The sequence below is a fragment of the Carassius auratus genome, chromosome 13 (assembly GCF_003368295.1).
Source record: "Carassius auratus strain Wakin chromosome 13, ASM336829v1, whole genome shotgun sequence".
Taxonomy (NCBI): Eukaryota; Metazoa; Chordata; class Actinopteri; order Cypriniformes; family Cyprinidae; genus Carassius; species Carassius auratus.
Window position 1 is genome coordinate 9,346,921 of NC_039255.1, and position 22,201 is coordinate 9,369,121.

The following is a 22,201-nucleotide window of genomic DNA, read 5'->3' on the forward strand; positions in this document are numbered from 1 at the left end:
TGTTTATTGCAAAAATCTGTACCTTGTGATTGATCATCAAAATCCAAATCGGAGAAAGTGCATTTCTCATTCAAAGTCGGAGGCAAAAGACTATGAACTAGGAAGAGTCCAAGCCTGTTTGAACAAACAGGAATGTCAAGAATTCACACTGGTAGACATATTTTTTATAATTCGGTGTCTTAAAGCATTGGTGATTTTCCCAAAATTGTTTGATAATCAACAATGCAACAAATGATTCAAGTTAACCTATAAAAGTTAACAGACATGCCTCTTGATGTCTGTGGTGTTGAAATGTTCCTCGAGGAGGGATCTGATGATGGTGCAGATAACGGACACCTTCCTGCAGGTCACATTGTTATCATGCAGCAGGATCAGGAGTTTGCTCATAATGTGGAGTCTGTGCATGACTTCAGCATTCTGTTGACTCCCACTGGAAATAAATTCACAATCATAAACGTGTATCTGCAGCAAACAGCACTGGCATGGTTGCATGGTTGAAAAACAGGAAGTGATCCTTGTGTTACACATCTCTTTATGCTGCAAACCAAAATTCGCAACAACCTGACATCCGTTGCCTACAACGTACCTCGGTGACTTCAGGATTTCAACGAAATGATTTAAAACACAAATGTCAAGATTTTCTGGAGCACTCTGCCACACCTACAGGAAAAAGAAAAAAGAAACTTGAAGAAAACAATCTTGTGAAACAACTAGCAACGAAAGTAGAATGAGAGTCATGGATTCCCTATGGATTTTCCTATGAGTTTTTAGGATGGCAGTAAGATAAGGACAAGTGAAATTGACAATAATGGCAGTTATAATGTACAAAAGATGTATTTCAAATAAATGCTGTTAATTTGAACTTTGTTAATTAAATCATTCTGAACTTCAAAAGGAAGGTTTGACTTTTTAAAAAAATCTAAAATTCTAAAAATCTTTCAGACCCCAAACTTTTAAATAGTAATGTACCTTGCTAAAAATGTTTCTACATAAGGACTAAAAGATCTGTTCATTTAACTGCACATCACTAATCAAGCACAAACACTTGCTTCCTTGTTTTGCACACAGAAAGTACTGTTAGCACTATTTTTATACACGCTAGCCCACATGTTCAATGACTGAAAGAAAACAAGAACAAGAACATAAAATAAAGCTGTTCATGCAGAAATCCTGAAGCTCTTAAAAGTGAATTTCTATGTGCCATCTTATTAGATTTTCAGTGGTTTTCAACCTTCATAACACTTAAAGTATTTGAAGAATGCTGTCAGTAAATATAGACTTAGCCATGACCAGATTTGCTTTGCAGTGACAGCAAGCAAGTTAGCCTTCTGGGTTAGTCTACAAATTGACTTTATGACTGACCAGCTCTATTAATATAGGGTTATAAACACTCAGAATGCCATTTAACTCATCAGAACATAAAATAATGTACCTATGAAGAAACATACCATACCAATCTAAAGCTTACCTCAAAGTCACAGAGGATGTCCTGGAAGGCAGTGATGTTTGGAATGCGAACAGAGAAAATGCCCAGCTCCATTGTGCCAACTATGGCCATAATTAGCTGGAAGATTCTGCTGCTGATCAGCTTAGACTTCATCTTCAGCAGGAAGGACAAGAGCTGAAAACACAAAACAAATCAAATCTGCAGCTTGGATTCGTTATACTTCCAAGTCTTAACTGAATTTATTTGACAGCACTACCTTGTAGCCATTGGTCCGTTTCATCTCCTGATCCATCACAGGATTCGTCTCTAAAACAGAGAGCAGAACTTTGATCGCAGCATACAAGGAGCCGTCATCTGAGGCCATTGCCACCAAACTCAGGACGGCAGCAGGTCCACCAATATACTGGAAGCTACTTGCAGCACTGTATGACTTGAACGTCCTTACACCTGTAAAACAAGGTTTAAAATCAGCCTCAAATTAAAGTTTCACTACAAAAACATAACTGCTGCAGTTGTCACACAGTAAGCACTTTAGAGAAGTAGCTAGTGGACGTTTTACCAAAACAACCAACCAGGGCTGCCCCAATTGTCCGAGCAGTTCCACTGAGGTGCTGGCTGATGTTATGAGCCAGAAAGACAGGAGTACAATTATCACGCGATGTAATCCCCATCTGTGATCAAAATAATGGATGAATAACTCATGATTTAACAATCAAAATAATTAAATGCACAAATAAATAAATAAAAAAAAGTCAAATAAAAGCACCTCTTTGGCTATATGGCGACAGTCTACCTCGTTGTACTCGTCTTTAATATCTGCTACTGTAGTGATGGTGGATACAGCCATGTTTATGGCAAAGGAAATCCTCTCCGGGGAGACTATCCTGATTTGAGACATAACACCATCTGTCTCACCTCCTAATTAACAAATGCACTTTTGTCAATACAGATTTGTATTCTATTAAGAACTATTTTTGGACAGAGAGAAGCAACCTTTCTCACCTTGGGCACTGACAGCAAGGTAGTTACCGATATATTTGGTGCCTTGCCCATAAATAGTGTCCACTTCATCAGAACTCAAAACTTCCTCAAACAAGTATGTAGGACCGACCCGCCAGACAAGAGCCGCATGCTGTTTCCAAAGAGATGGAGTGCCGATAATCCCACACACGTCAATGACTGCAGAGGGATCCATTGAGACGGACTGACCGGGAAATGGCAGAATGTATTTAATCTGCAAAAAGACAAATAAAGATATTGTGTCAGTTAATGCTGACTAACACATATTCCATATATTATATAACATAACATAAGCTTTTGTCCAATGCAACTTAAATTCCATTCAGGGTAAATTATTTTAGGTTATGCATTGCCTTGGACCCGATCTTGGCCTTGTTAATCCATTATCAAAACTCTGTGACCATTTTCTCATGCTTACATGACCAGTAAGTTTTTTTTTTTTGGAGAAACAAATATATTTATTCAGCAAGGCTGTTAAACTGATCAAAAGTGACAGTAAAGACAATGTTATAATTTCTTTTTAGATACTGTATATAGCAATTGTTTTCAACATTAATAATAATAAGAAGAAATGTTTCTTGAGCATCAATTCAGCATATTAGAATAATTACTCCATGCTTCAGAAATCGCTTTATTCCATCACAGGAATAAATTTCATTTTAAAAATTAATAATATAGAAAACAGTTATTTTAAATAATTACAATATTTTTGTATTATTTTATAATTCTGTTTTTAGCATAAGAGACTACAAAAACAACAAAAAAATCTTACTGACTCCAAACACATCTGACTTCACACACATTCAAACACATCTTTTTGGAAAAATCCTTCATACTGTTTAACAGAACGTCAAACATTCTCGCAAAGTCCCTTAAGTCAAGCTTTCACTTTTTATAAAAGACAAGTCAGAATATTTTTTTCAAATTTCATCTTTTTTTTCCACAAAAGATACAAACTCAGAACATGAACAACATGAAAGAAGGATGAGTAAAAGATGAAAGAATTAAAATTTTTCTGTGAACTATCCTTAACTCCCTGCACCAACCTTTGCTGTTCCAATTACTGTTGCATTCAGATAAACGGTTACAAAACAGCTCTTCTTGATTCCTTTGGCCATAACCAGACAAAGATGGTGCCATTGGCCTGGTATCAGCTGTTTGGAACATTTAAACCGCACTGAGGATGGTAGTGTGTTGGGAACCTGCTCCTCTGGCTCCATCATGTCTGTAGAATAAAATTAATACTGTGAACAACACATGCCTAAACTAGTACAAGTTGAAATAAAATGTAACCTCAAGTGAAAATTTTCACCCAAGAACTGATAAGGTTCCTCCTCAGTGGAGATCACCATGCAGCCGTCAGTGGCAGAGATACTGACAGACAGGCAGCTGAACTGCTGCTCAGCACGAGACATGTGGCGCACTATCGTGAGAAGACGCACAGGGTGGGATTCACAAGCTGAGCTGAACCTACAGATCATAAACCAGCAGGAGAAAGACAGGCCAGCTGAAGGAGGGAAGCCTCTGCAGTCTGTAATGATACACAGGAGGATACATACAGTAAGAAGAAAAGGACCTGCATACCACTTTTATATATTTTATAAAAGCATAAAGGGGTACGTGGGTAAATGGGACCTTTCTGAAACAGATAAATCCATTTGGAACCAATCTTTTATTAAATTATTAAAATATTAAATTTTCATATGTTTCAATATTAAAATTTCCATGTTTTAGATGGGGTTTCTATTTGAATCTCCGGTTATTAATGTAATTCTATAGATTTTCTCACCAGTGCCCAGTCCTCCTGTGGAGATAAAGTCTGCACTGACACCTTTTACTGTGGCAATGGATGGCAGAAACAGACATCTGTGGAGACAAAATGGTTATCTGCAATTTAAGAGAATAATCATTGCTTCGTTACAAAAGTTTCATTAATATATCCATTACTTTACTTCCATTTAAATTTTACGTTTGGCATTGATGTGGTAATTCATTGATGTCAGTTTAATTTATTGCCATGTTAAATAATTGTGTTTTAAAAGTGTGTATAAAAAGTCCCAAAAACTATAAATGAACCGCAATCATTTTGTGATCCCAGAAGTTTCAAGAAGAGAAAAACATGATTTCAGATAAATTCATGACTTAATGCATGTATGATCACATGTATTGGAATATTAAAGAGGTCATATGATGCTGCTAAAAATAACATTATTTTATGTATTTGGAATAATGAAATGTGTTTATGTGGTTTAAGGTTAAAAAACACATTATTTTCCACATACTGTACATTATTGTTTCTCCTCTATGCCCCGACTTCTGAAACGAGTCGATTTTTCCAAAGCTCGTCAGTCTGAAAAGCGAGGTGTGCTCTGATTGGCCAGCTATTCAGTGGGTTGTGATTGGCCGAATACCTCAAGTGTGTGATGGAAATGTTACTGTCCTTAATATACTGTGATGCCCTATCTGGCCGGAGCGACGAGATATAAACTTAAAACCCATTATAAACTTGATATAAACATGGTTTCTAGTCGTGTCCTCTTTTGGAAGGCCAAACAAAGTAGTTTCGCTTTCTCTATGAAACAGCGTCACACACTGCGGCCTTGAGTGAGCGGAGGCCGGAGGCCTTAAATGTTCCATGGCCTAGAGTGAGCGGAGGCTGGCTTGAGTGAGCAGAGACGGAGGTGTTTGAGTGTGCCATGGCCTAGAGTGAGCGGAGGCTGGCTTGAGTGAGCAGAGACGGAGGTGTTTGAGTGTGCCATGGCCTAGAGTGAGCGGAGGCTGGCTTGAGTGAGCAGAGACGGAGGTGTTTGAGTGTGCCATGGCCTAGAGTGAGCGGAGGCTGGCTTGAGTGAGCAGAGACGGAGGTGTTTGAGTGTGCCATGGCCTAGAGTGAGTGGAGGCCGGCTTATGTGAGCAGAGGTGGAGGTGCTTGAAAACAACGCAGCCGGCGGATTCTACGAAGTAGCGTCTATTGGGTTTGTGGCAACCACATGTGACGTTCCTGGGCTGGACTCCGCTTCATCCAATGTGAAACACGATCCGGCGAACCACAGTGCAAAGTTGATGTATTTTAGGGGTGGGAATCTATGGGTATCTCACAATTTCGATTCGATTATGATTCAGAGGCCCATGATTCGATTATGATTACGATTAATGATGCATCACAATGTTGTCATAGAACCTGTACATCTATTAGGGGTGGCAATCTTCAAGTACTTCATGATCCATTCTGGTTAAGGGAGTCACGATCCATTTCAAAAACGATTCTTGATCTACATTTTTTCCCCAATAAATTATTCTGCTGTGCAAATAAATCTTTACAACTTTACATCTTAAACAAAATTGCAGTTATATGTTTTTTTTTTTTTTTATAGTAGGAATCTCTTTATGTCAGTACTGCCATCTTAAAAATATAGGGTCAGAATCTTCACGGGTTTCACAATTCTGTTCAATTATGATGATCATTATCAACTCAATATCCCTTTGCTTCACATTCTCAGTTTTCAATATTACTGTGCATGGCTACATTTTCATATACATTTTATATCAAATTTATTTTTGTGCAAAATTAACTTTTATTATTATTATTATTATTATATAAGCACAGCAGGTGATTTCTTTTTAAACAATTACTTATTTAAAATAACTGTTCTTTAAGTGTCTGAAAATTTACAGACAATAGTTGAGGATTTTTCTTTTTTTCCCTGAAAATTATTGCCGTTTGATTACTGATGAGATCATAGAAAGTGGCCGCTTTAACAGGTCTATTTCGACATCAGATGTTTTGTCCTGCTCTGAAAACATAACTGACTGTGTGTACATCAATTTTGCATAAAAGTATTTGAAAATGCAAGTGCATTTAACCTCAGCCGCTATTTAGCTTCAGGACAACAAACACAAAGCGTACGTGAAAGTCTGTCAGTGTGCGAGCTTCGTGCATCTAATAGTACTGCATTCCAAACGGCATAAATTAAAGCATATCTAAAATAAAACCAGGTCGGTGGAAGCACAGACTGTCATGCAATGCGCACATGTCTCACAGTGCAAATTCTGTGCATTGAAGCCAATCGCGTCTTTAGAGCACAAACGTGCCATATGCGGGAAAAATAAACAAGCTCAGAATCAGCTTGGATCTGCTCCTGGCATGACGAAGTGGATATCATCCTCTTTTGGAAGGCCAAACAAAGTAGTTTTGCTTTCATAACCAAACACATAGCATCTATACGACATGGCAGCTGTCCGGGCAGTGTCATGCAAATCTTTCCACATAGTGACGTAGAGATGTGGGGACATGTTAGTATGAGCCGTTTTAGGAGGTGGTGTGGATGAGTCTTAACTTTTATAAAGAATAACTCTTTGGATTTGAGACTTTAGTCTTTGCAAGTTTACAGATCTTCTTTATGTACCAGGAGCTTGTAACACTCCAAAGAGAAAGGAAGATTTAAAATTGCATCATATGACCCCTTTAAATATCATAAATAATTATATTTTTAAATATCAATTGTTATATTTAATTCATCTGAAGCCATCCACTGTGGTCACTGTGATGACAAATTTGCAGGCCCAAGTGGGCCCTGGCCACTGGTTGACAACCACGGGACACACATCTGTATTGTTGTCTATGAACTGATTAATTTGTGAGGATATTTTACCCATAGCCACTGTCTGTCATGTCAAACTCCACAAAGGAAGGGGAAATGGAGACTTTGTGTGGCTGAATGCTCCGTGGCGATGTTATGGAGACAAGACTTATGATTCTATGAAGAGGAACTACAGTCCCACTGTCTGAAGATGTTTTCAGTAGACTGAAACTTCTTTTCATTGCCTTTTTTGAGGATTTTTTGTTATCCTCTGTTGAGTCTTTTGTCTGGTCTGCAATAGATAAAAAATAATTATGAAAGTCTAAACAGCCTTTTCAATCAATAGATGTAACAATAAGATTAAATGTTTTCATGAAACAGGAAGTAAACCAAAAAGTAAATCTGTGAAGACAAAGAGGAACTGTACTTGTGTTTCTGGCCTCTTCACAGGAGACAGAAAGCCGATTGTTACCACTGCACATCAGAGGATCCCCGAGACAAAGGAACTGCCTAAGATAAAACACACTATTGTTATGGCATACAAAAAATGTGCACTTCATCTATCATTTAATATCATATATTTCACATCTGTCATGAGGAATGCATGAGCATGTCGACTGCATCTGCGTATGCTGACCTGAGGCATTTGTGATCCATGGACTGAGATGCGAGTTTCTCAAGGATCCGTACTATGGGCAGGTGTAATGAATGGGAATTGTCAATGAGGATATGTTTGCAGTGAGTCAGCAGTGTGGACGCCAGACCAAACTCACACATGATCTGTCTATCTCTGTCCGATTTCAACATAGTCTGCACATGATGAATCACAGCAAGCTGCAGCTCTTCAGACAACTAAAAAAAGAAAGAATGTCTGTAATTATTGTAGTATATAGTATGCTCAAAAACAAACACATATTCAGCTCTACATACAGTAGTTTTCAAAAGTTTTGGGTCATGATTCTAAAGCCTCTCATTATTGCCTCTCAATCATTACAACAAATACAAATTATGTAGAAGATATGAACATGATACTGGTTTTACTTACACAAGGGTCACTGGGACAGTAGATACCAGGCAGAAGAGTCATGATCAGCTTAACAGCTCCAGGATGAAGAATGATGAGGTCACAGTAAGCCCTGAATAAGCAATTATATGTTTAACAACGACAGAAAAAGCAAAGCAGAAACGGTACCAGTTCCAGACTTTTCAGGTCTAGACAACATCTTTTTTGGAGTGATTGTGCAGACAATAAATAAATAGATAAACAAACAAAATAAAATAAATCTTAGATCTATACATTTGATTGGGAGTAACTACCTTCCAGAATCTGTTGATACAAATGAGACACTTGAGGCCCTGGTGTGATTCAACGCCTCATCCTCATTGGTTGGCTCCTTTGTCCTCTGACTCTCACCAGCGTCATTATTATCATGCAATCCAGCAGATGGAACTGCAACCAAGCTCACACCAGTAGCAAATTGCTCCAGGAATCCCAGCAGCTTAACACAGTCTCCTAAAGGTGGTGGCAACTGAGGTTCTGGCCTCTTCACCGCTTCCACAAACTCTTGGAAAGTCCTGCAGTCAAAGATTTCTTTGTCTGTTTCCACAGGGACCCCTCTCTGGAAACAGCCCAACTGCATCAGAGCATCACCAAGCTTCTCGCAGACTCCGGTCGTGTGGAAAATGTGGCCATTGATGGGGTGCACATGCACAGCAAGGGCAAGGGTGTGTAGGGTGAGGAGCAGCAGCTCAACAAGGCTCTGGCGGCTCAGTGCGGCCCATGGTCCTGCTGGGGCTTCCAGCAGAGATCCTTCCATGTCCACAACTATGGAGAGCAGGCCAGTAAATCCTCCAGAGGTGCGGAAGGCGTTCCAGCTGTTTGGGTTTTCCAGAACTTTCATAATAGACTGTGCAAAGGCAAAGCACAACGTATTATTATTATTACTACACTAATGGGGTTGATTAATGTTTTTTTGAAAAAAGTCTCTTATGCTCACCAAGGCTCACCAAAAAAAAAAAAATTTTTGAATTGTTTGATGAATATAAAATATTTGATTAAAACATTTAATTGAAATAGAAATATTTTGTAACACTATACATGTCTTTAGTGTTACTTTAATCCTTGCAGAATAATATTATTAATTTAAAAAATTGTCTTATTGACCTCAAACTTTTCAACAGTAGTGTACTTCAGATGTTAATGCTTTTCAATCAATAATATAATAGCAATTCGTTTTTTTTTTTACTATGCGTCCCAGGATGTGTTCAGAATATCTGTTCAGATATAATGCATCACTACGAAAAGGGAAACAGGAGGGGGTCTTCTGTTTCGAAGAGCAACGCACAAAATGGATTAACCCTTTTTCAATCTACCATGCTAATACATCAAAGAGCTAATGTGTCATAAAATGAAGCCCAAACCTAATTAGGACCAATAGAAGTAATCAGAATGGCTTTGAAACATTTCACAGAGTGGAAGGGGTGAATGCAGTTGTCAGCAGCTTTAACCCAGTTACAATTTAATGGTCTGCAGGTTAGTATTCCTGCGCTTGAATCTTAAAAAATGGGCATGTACAGTAACTGAATAACACAGTTATGCATAATTGGATTTCGCTCACATTCTCTGATCTGATATTGCTCATAATTTTGTGTGTGTCACACCACAAGGCTGCAAGCTTAATCAAATGAAGCTTGAGTTAACAGCTAACAGTATATTAGCAAATCAATCTGAATTTGCCTATAATGGAATAAGGCTCCCAAAATCTGATATAATAAATTCACCGGCTCATTATGCTTTAAACGTGTTATAATTTTTTAGAATTAGGAATGGAATCTGAATTTACAGACAGGAACTGTATATGATACCTGAGCTCAGTTTAGTTCTAGTAGGAGTCCCTTCTCTCCACTCATGCTTTGGAATAAACTGTGACTTGCATTTCAAAATGTTTACATGTGTAAAAAATCAGTAAAAACCAGAAAGTCAGACATAAATATGAAGAATCACCTTTTCAGCAGACATATGTGACTAAGCATGTGCATTAGCAGCAATGGAGTAAATACCTGTAAGAGATCCTGTTTGAGTCTGATCTCACTCTCAGTGGAGGAACAGAGGGCTCCGATGGCGGTGCTCATGTATTCCTCTGGATTGACCTCCGACAGCTGCTCCAGGATGCACAGAGCTGGACTGCGGAACTGCTCAACATCCAGAAAGATCTTCACATAGGGAATCATTCCCAAGTCCCTGATGAATACTATTAATCAAAGAGACTGATTAGATTTCATGAATTTGGATGTGCTATGGTTTCAAACTCCTTATCTCGATTTGTACATATTTGGCAGATCAAAAAAATACATATATCATTTAATTAACCCTTTAACTGCCGCTCGACCAAATGGTTGAGCACATTTTGAGTCACTATATTTTATTGAGAGGAGTACCTAACTTAATTCAAGCTGATTGAGCCATCTCTACCATCTGGTAGAGGTATGTTAAGCCAAAAAAAATCAACAGCATTTGTCACAACACTTCTTCTTTGATGGATGTCAGAGAGAAAGAAATCACTCCTGCCATGTAAACTGTTTTTGGTGAAATTTTGCAAGGTAAGCATATTTTTTTGACATATTACACTGTAAGAGCCCTAACTTTACAAAATTATTTTACTTGGTGCCATGAAAAAACTTTAGTATGTTTTCAATAATTTTTCAAAAACGTGCTCAACCAAATGGTTGATTTGTCACTTTATGGTAAACGTAGAAAAGCTAAGCTAATGTTTTAAAAATTATGGGACGTGTTGGAAAAAAAATACATTGAGTGTGGTAACTAATGACATAAGGAGATAAGAAATGCAAACAAAAAATGCTTTTTTCTTGGTGGGGCAGTTAAAGGGTTAACAGTGTTCAATACTTATAAAGAAAAATGTATTCATAGTTATAAAAAAAAATAAGAGTTATCAAGAAAATTACTTCAACTAACCAGTGTTTCTGACTGACTGCAAGGCCAGGGCTGACACCACATTCAAAATGCTGGTGGTCAACTTCCTCTCATAGCTGTCAGCTTTCTCCTCTACTGAGGAGGAGATCAGGATCAGACACATGCATTTCAAACAGTCTTGTTTTCGTAATTCATAGTACAGAGAAAACCAGAAGACTCACCAGCAACACCAGTCTTTCTGATTATCTTTGCCCTTCTTTTGAGCTCAAACAACAGTTGTTCCATCAGTCCTCCATCACTCAGGACTTCAGACAGCAATCCGCTGTGAATGATGAGCCTGTAGAAGCAGTCCAGAGCTGCGACATTAAATGCCTCGGAGGAACCCTGTTTCAACACGGCTTGGACCTTCCTGATTGTCTCGTGTGGGATGTAGGAGAGCTGGTAGATGACGGTTTCAAGCAGTTCGAAGAAAATGAGGTGAACAGGTGGCGATTTCTGCCACACACACTCGGCCAGCTGAGCCAGAGACTGCAGAGACCACTCCACCAGGAAGAAGTTAGCCTTTTCCCAAGACCAGATCATCTGGATGGTACGCAGGATTTGGCTGCAGATCACTGTGTTGCCTGAGCGCAAGAAGGAGGCCTGGATGATTTTGAAGGCTGTGAGGTTCTTCACTGGCGAACCTGAAAATATTAAAATACATTCAGGCACAGTAACTAGTTGAGCTTATATTCATTCCCAATTTCTAACGCCACTCCTAGAAGTATACTTTGTGACAGAAGCATTATTGAAAACATTATATATAACTAAGAGCTCATGCAAATGAGAACTGTATCAACATTCAAATGTATCAACATATGAAAAAGACTGATTGGCTCCTAGGACAAAGGTGCTCTGATGTTTATAACAAATAAATATAGCTGCTGAGGGTAATTAGATTGAATTTCATCCATAATTAAAATCACATCAAAGCCAAATGAAATAAAGGTTAAAAAAGGAGCTGTTTTCTCTCTCTCAGCAGTGAGGTGCTCTGGTGGTGATGAATGGAGAATTGCTGTATGGATGAGCAGAATGGATGCAGGGTGGCTTAACCGGGTTAGTGAGGAGAGCTACACTTCATCATCCTGGACATAATTGCCTTTTCAGTGGCGTTACCATGAGGTGGTGGAGCAGGGAGCTTACCATTGTCATGGCAGCTTACCATTAGTCAGAGTAGGGTCAAACGTGAAGCCTGGTGGTTGGGGGTTGTTCACACATATGGCAACCTTCAGTTCAGCCTTGCCAAAAAGTGTGAATGACGCGATGAGGCCTAGAAGGTCTTGAACCGGCTAAATACTGCTCCTCTGTCACTTCCTCCTCACACCTACAAAAGGGGCAAAAAATATGTAAATATGTCCTTCACAGTAAACACAGTATGAACAAATACTACTGTTCAAATGTTTAGGTTCAGTGCAATATCTCTGAAAGAAATGTATGCTTTTGGACAATTGCTCAAAAGTGACAGTTTTGACTATAGATATAAAATGTTATTAAAAAATATATTTAAAATAAATACTGTTCTTTTGAACTTTAAAAAAAAAATCCTTTAAAAAACATCATGATTTCCACAAAATTATTAAGCAGAAAAAAATTTTTCAACCTTGTTAATAATTAGAAATGCACCACATCAGAATATAATAATTATGAGACACCGAAGACTGCCATAATGGCTGTTGAAAATTAAGCTTTGGCAACACAGAAATAAATTATTTTTGTATATATTTTTACATAGAACATTTACTTTAAATGGTAATAATATTTCACAATATTACAGTTTTTCAAAAACATCTTACAACCCTTAACTTTTTGATTGGTCATAAGTAACAGACAACTAGATAACAGAGGCCTCATTCACTAAGCACTGTCATTTACAGTATGTGCACAGAAGAGTTTTTAACATGAACATTTCTGTTGTATATACAGTATGTACTACCAAAATAATGTTTTCACACAGGTTTTACGAACAAATAAGTACGTACACATGCTTAGTGAATGAGACGCATTGTTCAGTAAGAGCGGTTTTATCCTGCAGTGACCCTTGCTGTTAGAAAACGCAAAAACACAGCGAGTAAGAAGGAGCTGGCATGATCAGTAATCTGATTGAGCTCAATTTACTGCTGATCTCGTTACGAGCTCTTTAATTATTGAATTCTGCAGCATTCAAAAAGAAACTTGCAAGAAGGAGGACCTGAGACCTGAGAGAGGAAGAAAGAGAGTTACAAAAGGGAATGGAAAGTACCTAAGAATGATGTAAGCACATGCATTCCCTGAAGGTAGTGTTCCAACTACTTGTCAAAGCATCAAAAACATATAGTCTTCAGTTGTGTGCTTTTCATATGTGCAATATTTAGTGGCAGTCACATATTATATGAAAGATTTCCCCCCAATAAAATCATGAATTTACCGTATTAAAATGGCCTGAAAGATGCTATAGCCATCATTGTTCTCAAACTCCTCAAAAAGAGCAGGGCTGACTGGATAAGAGTCCTTCACAAAGCTGAAAACACTCACGGCCACCTCAGCTAGAACATGACAAGGGATGTTCTCGCTGATCTTATGCATGTTCTGGATGCAGATCTTCATGCAGTTACTAGCTAAAGAAAACAAAACACCGAAAATAGTATAGTACTGTATATGATAACAATGGAAGAAAACATCACAAACAACTCTGGAACTAAGTTTCCCTAAATTAGTCTGTAAAGTTGTACTTATTGTCACTAGATTCAAGACAAGATGTCCCTGGTCAAACTTTGCGACTTGTTTTTCTAACTGCTGCCCTGCCTAGACCTAATTGAGATCTCCAGCAAAAAAACTAACATTATGTAATCGGAGATTTGGGACAACAAGTCATTTTTAGTAATCAGCATCATGTGAAAGCAAATCTGATGATGTGCTAACAGTACCTATACTTACACAAAATATGATCATCTTGTTGATATATCTTATAATATAGACATTTAGAATTAGATATTACCAAGAGTACACTTACAACATCTATGTACTTGTGCACTAATATAAACTAATATTCTGATAAGAATGCTCTGATATAAGATACATTTGGTTGGACAATGAATTGGCTGGAGCTTGTGTGTGTAGTTGTTGACCTTGCAGTGCAGATACAGTGTTGTGAGCTTGAGCAGCAGACACCGCTCTAAGCACACGGGACGCCTGCTGTCTCCATGAGGGGCTGCACTGATCCCACAGCAGTGTGAGAGAGATGATCACGCTTGAGAGCTCCTGGGTCTCCAACAGAACCTCCACAAAACACACATGCCTGCACAGCTGCAAGATCACCTGAGCAGAGGTGAGACAGATTTCTCTTAGTTTGACACCAATACATTAGATGATTTAGATATGCACGCAAACTTTGTATACAGTACGTGGTCATGCACTGTAAGAACTTGATCGTTTTTTGCAACTTTGCTTCTGAAACTGGAAGTGCCAATGGGGAGGCATTATCCCATTTTGATACACAAGTTAAGCATTTGTGATGTAACTGATTCATAATATAATATAAAACATGTCAAAATGTAAAAACCTGAGTAAAAGTGTCCTGAAAAGAGCATTTGACTTCCTCGTCGACATCATTCTGAGAGACAAAGCTCTCTTTTCGGGGAGGCAAAGCTACAAACAGGTAGAGACACTTGACTAACGCAGCTGGTAGACCTGTCTTGATCATAACGCCAACCTCCTGTCAAAGAAAAGAAGAACGTCAAAACATGACTAGACAGGATATCCCTCCGTCAAACAGAGGAATGCTTTCAAGATCTACTGTAGAACATATAGAATACTGAATTGTATAATAAAACCATAGCAAGAAAAAGGTATTTTCTATTATTTTTACACTGGATGGAATATTTTTTTATTTAGCAATCATAAGTAAAATGCTCTTTAACTACATTTGTAAAAATGTGTAGTTATTAACTACACACTAGCAATTGTAATTATGGAGCTGTATAAATATATTACAGATTTAATAGTAAAACTCACAGAGTCTCTGTTAGACAAAAGAGATATCGATTTGAGCAGAAGCCATCCTTGGTTGCTTCTGACCTCTGACCTCTGAAACAACTGCTCCAATTCATATCGGGCTTCCTCTATTTTAAACAAAGTCATAAAAACAACAGACAGCAAACTTAAAAATTATTTTTATCTCAGATCAGCATATAACTGATATGTAAGGTTTTCAGTTCCTTCCACAACAACATCCTTTTTGAATAATAATTTCAACTAAATACTATAAAAAGAAATGAACACGAATGCATCACGCAGAGAACTGCAAGGATGGTAAACATTATCATGCCACATGTTTGTGAAATAAAGAACTGAGCAACTTCCCTTCAAACACTAACAGAATCTCTCAGTTTGCTTTTTGGTTGGCCTTTAGTGACCTCACGAATGCCACTGTCAACTATGCCTTTGAAAATGTTATTTGGAGTACCTGCAGGCTTATCTGCCACTCGCTGCTGTATATGACAGACAAGAGCTTCTCCAACCTGCAGCGCCAAGCCCTGGAGTTCCAGATCATCCAGGACACTGCCGCTCTCTGAGACCTTATAAAGAGCAAGTGGAATAAGTATTTCTGCTAATATTTAAGCATGAACACAATAAATTAGGTTTTAGATGTTTTTGACATGTTTCTCACAAAGGAAAATACGATAATAGTAAATGGGTAGCATAATTAGCTCTAATCGCAAAGAAGAAACAAAAACTTCTAACCAGAAGTGAACTTGAACATTCTCAAAAATGAACATTTTCATAACAACACTAGTTTCATTTCCTTACGCTGTGTGAATATTTCAACATTCCCTAATTCAGTGTCTGCTTCTGTGTGACTTTTGTAAGCGGATGGTGGATGCGGTGCCTTACTCTATGTTTGGTTAAATCCCAGTAAGAATCCAGGAGTTGTAAGTCAATGAGTCACACGTGTGTAAACCCCCACACATGCACAAACAGCACTAAGCCTGTGAGTGTGAATGCATCTCAGTGCGTCATGAGTGTTTGTCAATGTAAAATTTAAGTTCTTAAAGAGATTAGATCCCAATACTTTATATGACAAATATACATTATAAATCAAATGTTTAAACACCCTTGACACAATTATGATTTTATGATGAATTATATATAAATATACACACTACCGTTCAATGTTTCGGGTTAGTAACTTTTTTTAAAGAAATTAAAAAGTAAAGGCTTGAAATATGCAATTTATATTAAATGCGGTTCTTTTGAATTTTCAGTTAATCAAAGAATACGGAATCATTTTTTTTAATACTTAAAAAATGCATCACAGTTTCCACACAAACATTAAACAGTATGATTGTTTTCAACTTTGATAATATTTTTTGAGCAACAAATCAGCATATTAGAATGATTTCTGAAGGCTCATATGACACTGAAGACTAGAGTTATGGCAGGAGAAGACTGAAGTAATTCAGTTTTGCCATTACAGGAATAAATTACATGTTAAAATATATTACAACTGAAAATAGGCATTTTAATATTTTATAATTTTACTGTATCATATATGATCAAATAAAAGCAGCATTGGGCTTTCAAAAAAATTAACAAATCTTACCACCCCCAAAATCTTGACCAGTAGTGTGCATATGTGTGTGTGTCTGTGTGTTTGTAAATAAACTAAATGCAATTAATCGTATTTAAATGACTGTATTTGTATTGAATAAGCAGTTCTATTCCACTCCTCTCACTGATTTTCTGTACCTGGATGAACAGAAGCAGAAGTCTGTTGAGCTCTTGGTCTCTTTGTTCTGGTGACTGTTGTCTTATTGTACCCAGCTGAGTTAGTTGATCTTTCAGAAGCACCACTGAATCCTCATGTGCTTTCAGGTCTCCATTTGTCTGACTTTGGATTTGGGTAGTTTTCGCTTCTATGCTCTCTGAACTCTCCCCTGATGCAAGTTCCGCGTTCTCCTTAAAAAAAAAAAAGTTAATAAATAAAAAGGACAATGGGATAATTTTACAGCTCTATGAATTTTATGTCAAACACCTGAGACAAACCTGAAACTCTTTATAGGAAGTTGCAACAAATTAAAGTACAGTATAAACACGGTGTTCTGATGATTTGTGCTATCCGCTCAGATTGGCAGCGAAAAATGCTACCTATCAGATTGTGCTACCAACATCTTATTCATGTGGTTTGAGGCTTTTTGAGAGTGCAAGCACAAATCCTAGCAGCGGCAGGTGGCATCCCCACTTCTGGTGGCTTTTCCTCTGGCAGCTGCCACTTGCTGCCATGGTCTTTCTCGCGGTTTCTGCTGTTTTGTTTGGTAAAAACTGCACTGGGTATATCGTTATAACCTTACTATTGTCACATTTACCTGGTTAAATAAACATTACACAAAAAAGGCAAAAAATAAATTATAGTTTATATTTTTACACTATGCAATATTATGTTTATCAAAACAAATACATTTCATCAAGTTAGTGTTTTTACGTATTTTTACATTCATTCCAAAATAACAAAAGGCAGTAACAATGCAGACAATATGTTTGATTTGTCAATTGATGTTCAGCTGTTCTTTCAAACTTTAGTGGGCATCGCTGGTGGACAGTTACCTTATAAAAACTAGTAACTTTTACGCTTTTTAATGTCACATTTTGTTTATTTTTGTAATATCGATAACTTTCTCATCTAGTTTTTCTCTCTCTCTCTAAAGAGACCCTGCCTCCCGTGCCTTGACTGATGGCATGCAACAAAACTATGATCCTTGCGGCTTTGAGGATATGTAAATGTTGACAGGTTATTCTACATTCATTTCATGCATGCAAATTAATAAAATGGCAAATGGAAATTGGGAAGTTCAATTAAGTATAGCATTTAAATGAAAATAGGCAAATGTGGGACCACCGAGAAATTAAACGTTTTTTATTACAATTTGTATAACTACGGTTTTACTACAAATAGCATGCTTAAACTGTGGTGAGTGTAGCAAAATGTTTTAACTGTAATAAAAAAGTTTATTTGTTTGCAAATCCATATGCAATTTTCATAATTTATGTTGCAAACAATTTTTACTGTTATTACATATAATTAAAAACAGTAATAATATATTTTTAATATTTACAGAAAGCATTCATTTATGTAATTTACTGCAAATGGCTACAAGTTTAAAGCATTAATTTTAACATTTGTATATATACCAAATATTTTGACCATACTTTCTTCTTTCATGGCAGGAAAACATTTTTTGAGAGACATGCCGCTGACTGGATCATATGCCACTGAAGACTAGACTTATGGCAGGAGAAGACTGAAGTAATTCAGTTTTGCCATTACAGGAATAAATTACATGTTAAAATATAACTGAATAGCTATTTTACATTTTAATATTTCACAATTTTACTGTATAATAAATGAAGCATTGGGCTTTCAAAAAATGGTTGCAACTACAAAATTTTCATCAGATTTGAGTAGATTGAATATATATATATATATATATATATATATATATATATATATATATATACACACACACACACAGACACAGTGTCTATAAAAAGTATTCATACCCCTTTTTCACATTTTGTTATGTTGCAGCCTTATGTTAAACTGCTTTGAATTACTTTTTTTTCACACATCAATCTACACTCCATACACCATAATGAGAAAGCAAAAATAGAACTGTCACTTCATAAATATATAAAAAATAACAAAACTGAAATAAGTAAGTTGCATAATTATGCCTATTCATACTGTAGTTCCACATAAAGAACAATCCAAAGACAGCTAAGGAGCTGAGTGGAGGAATAACTTTCGTGACGCGTTTCCTTAAAAGCTTAACTGTAGTTTTATTTGTACAGGCTTGTACACTCAACAAAATATGTGCTCCCGCACTCCCCCCCATTCTTCCCTCTCCAACGCACACACCCCACGGGTGTTTTAACCCCACTTAATGAATGACACTCCCATAAACATTAGGTCACATGACTTTGCCATTACATGGCTCCTACACATACCTTTACCTCAGTACTTAGCAGAATCACCTTTACAGCCTCAAGTCTTTTTGGGTATAATACAAAAAGCTTTGCTCATCAGAAACTTGAGTAAAAGTACAGATACCCCTTGCTAAATTTTACTCAAGTACAAGTAAACATACTACAGTCAGATGTCTACTTAATTAAAAGTAAGTAGTCCTTTAGGTGATTTTTGCACATTCTAAGTGTGTTTTCATGTGTCTTCACTGAGAAGAGGATTGAGTTTGGCCACAATAACATAAAGACCAGAACGGTGGAGTGATGGAGTTTTGTTTTCCTTGTAGATTTTTTCCTATCTCCACATTTGATCATGGAGCTCAACTAGAGTGACCATCGGATTCTACATACATCTGTGACCCTTCAATGAAGCAGAATTTTAATAAATTTGCAAAGATGTTAAAACACAGTTTTTTGCTTTGCCATTATGGAGTCTGGATTAATGTGGAAAATAGGTATATAATATAATATAATATAATATAATATAATATAATATAATATAATATAATATATATATATATATATATATATATATATATATATATATATATATATATATATATATATATATATATATAAAGTAATATTTTAAGTAATTTATAGGTAGGCTATATAAAAACATAATGTAGCAACATAACAAAATGTGAAAAAATTAAGGGGTATGAATAGACTACTTTAATAACTAAAGTGTTACATTAAATGTTTGTGTGTGCGCGCAGCCCATATACAGCTGGTTACTTCTTATGTGTGTTGTGTTCTTTATGGGAAAATGCTTATGCGATTTATTGCAAGTATAGGTCTCTGCAGGAAAGTAATGGGAGTTACCAGATCAGGGTGTTTTTACACCATGATACCTGCTTGGTTGACGTCATAGTGACGTTAGGTTTAGGGGTGGAGTTGGGTAAGGGGGATCATTTAGATTGCATGATTTGAGACTTAGGTCTCTGCAGAGCAAAAGGGGGCGTTTATCACCAGGTGGGTGTTTTGAAACTGCTGGGTGTTTCTGAATCATGCAATCTAAATGATCCCCCTTACCCAACCCCACCCCTAAACCTAACGTCACTATTACATCAACTAATCAGGTATCATAGTGTAAAAACACCTTGATCTCGTAACTCCCATTACTTTCCTGCAGAGACCTATACTTGCATGATTTAGAAACATCCAGCAGTTTGAAAACACCCACATGGTGATAAACTCCCACTTTCGCTCTGCAGAGACCTAAGTCTCATTTATTGGGATAGTTTACAGCAGAAACGGACAAAAAACAATCGTGACTCCTGGTACGAACTCTTGCAGCTGATACATACAAGTGTGTAATAATAATATTACAACTGTCGGAACTTTGCATCATCATTTAAAAAAGACCGCCACCGCATACCACTGAGAACAGTGTAGTTTTTCCGATAAAACAGCAAGAAAGACCGACGAGAAACGCCGATAAAGACCGCATCTGGGGATGCCACCGGAAGTGGCGCTGCGACCTGCCTCTGCCAGAGAGAGAGCGTCAGCATCTGCAGGACCTACCCCTTCCCTAAACCTACCCGTCCATACCTGACCTTACCCTAAACTTTCCCTTAACACAATGCAATATGTTGTTTGGTAGCACAATCTGATAGGAAGCATGTTTGTCGGTACAACCGGAAACAGAAGCGTCTAACAATAAACTTTCATTAAAGGGCAAATCAGCACTACCTTCTTTCTGTGACTAAAAGACAATCACAGTGTATAATCAGCTGTTCACATGTTAATGGGATCTTGTGATGTAAAGAAGTGAAATTGTTTTGCTACAGGGAGGACAATTCACATTCCTGAAGAAATAGGATGTTTGCACTGCACATTCCCACCAGTTTATTCATACAGCACATGAAGGTCATTTCGTTATTTTATTCAAATCTTTGACTGCGGTACATTTTCTTAATGCTCTACAATTGTTCCATTGTCTCTTTCTGAAATGTTTAAACCTGATACAAACAAATTAGTTTGAGGGCAAACAAATCATGCTTATAAAGCAGCCGATTAAAATCAGTCAAGCTTCCTTGTTTATTTTATCTTTATTGTGTTGTCCTCCTAGAAGTTGAGTGTCTATGCAACAGAAATGCTTTGAATGCACTTAAATGAGAAAAACAATTTAATTATGACAGCAGGCAACCTCATAACAACGGCTGTCAAAAGTGATCTGATATGAGATATGTTAATTAGCCTTTCAAATTCATATGAACCCTAGGCAAAACTACAGTTTAGTCAGTTTATAACCCCACACATACCTGTTGTTTGGTGGGTGGCATCTCAAGTCTAGACGTATGGCTGGACAGAAGGTTTTCCGCTGGTTTACCATGTCACAGTAATCAGTAGTGAGTGGTGCGCTGAAACATGCCTCCTAATCTGTTTGCCTGAACTTTGCACAGTATGAAACTCTGACATCAACTGCGCATGGTCATGTGCCTCACTTCCTAGTGAAAAAAGAAGAAGGAGGACTTTCTTGTACATGTGTGTGTTTTCAACACCTCAATAGACAAATTAGGATAATGTGAAGAAGACTTAATTGAAGCAATACCTCTGATTTTAGTTCTATTATTCCAAATAGGAGATAAAAAAATCAGAGTTTGAGGTTTATGCCTTCTGGTATTTAAAGCTATAGTCCGTAACTTTTGTGTGTTCAAAAATTAGCAAAAATGTATATAATAAGCGAATACACCATGAATCCGTTTTTCAAACCGTTTTTGGCTTGTCCTGAATCACTAAGGTAACCTACTAAGTGTTTATAGTCTGACTATTTCTACTGATTCTTAGGTACTGCCGCGGAGTAGCTCAATACCTGCGTGATTCGTCATAAACATATACAGAGATAAGTAGTTCTGGCTACAATGTTCTTCCGCAAGACGGACGCAGTTTTGTTTATTAACCGCTAGAGCGCCATAAGTTACGGACTACAGCTTTAAATTGATTTAAAATGCGTCAGATGTTGAGCAATAGTGACATCATGTGGTAATTTAAGGTTACCAAAAACATTACACTACTAGACATCATGGAAACTGAACACAAATGTAAAGAATATTTCTGAAATAAAGAAAATCACCTAATGACTATGTAATATAATAAAATATCGTACTATTGATAACTTGAGAGACTCGTGTGTTTAGATAATTTTCACCTTTAAAATAGAAGAGTTTTTTAGCCTTTCATTTG

At 37.1% G+C, this 22,201-nt stretch overlaps 1 protein-coding gene across 1 annotated transcript in view; it reads right to left on the reverse strand.

The window, feature by feature from the left end:
* Nucleotides 1–21,450, reverse strand: part of LOC113112553 (WD repeat- and FYVE domain-containing protein 4-like) — a 47,209-nt gene extending 25,759 nt beyond the window's left edge. The window contains 28 exon segments of the mRNA XM_026278230.1: nucleotides 23–114; nucleotides 269–430; nucleotides 587–660; nucleotides 1,469–1,621; nucleotides 1,704–1,894; nucleotides 2,007–2,118; nucleotides 2,214–2,365; nucleotides 2,450–2,681; nucleotides 3,514–3,692; nucleotides 3,780–3,998; nucleotides 4,257–4,333; nucleotides 7,120–7,339; nucleotides 7,475–7,557; nucleotides 7,685–7,899; nucleotides 8,093–8,183; nucleotides 8,365–8,954; nucleotides 10,108–10,298; nucleotides 11,021–11,110; nucleotides 11,200–11,661; nucleotides 12,180–12,306; nucleotides 12,308–12,341; nucleotides 13,422–13,611; nucleotides 14,122–14,311; nucleotides 14,556–14,708; nucleotides 15,008–15,114; nucleotides 15,459–15,570; nucleotides 16,742–16,951; nucleotides 21,280–21,450. Coding sequence (XP_026134015.1) covers nucleotides 23–114; nucleotides 269–430; nucleotides 587–660; nucleotides 1,469–1,621; nucleotides 1,704–1,894; nucleotides 2,007–2,118; nucleotides 2,214–2,365; nucleotides 2,450–2,681; nucleotides 3,514–3,692; nucleotides 3,780–3,998; nucleotides 4,257–4,333; nucleotides 7,120–7,339; nucleotides 7,475–7,557; nucleotides 7,685–7,899; nucleotides 8,093–8,183; nucleotides 8,365–8,954; nucleotides 10,108–10,298; nucleotides 11,021–11,110; nucleotides 11,200–11,661; nucleotides 12,180–12,306; nucleotides 12,308–12,341; nucleotides 13,422–13,611; nucleotides 14,122–14,311; nucleotides 14,556–14,708; nucleotides 15,008–15,114; nucleotides 15,459–15,570; nucleotides 16,742–16,951; nucleotides 21,280–21,300 — 4,729 coding nt within the window. The 5' untranslated portion in view covers nucleotides 21,301–21,450.
* Nucleotides 21,451–22,201: the final 751 nt, after the last annotated feature.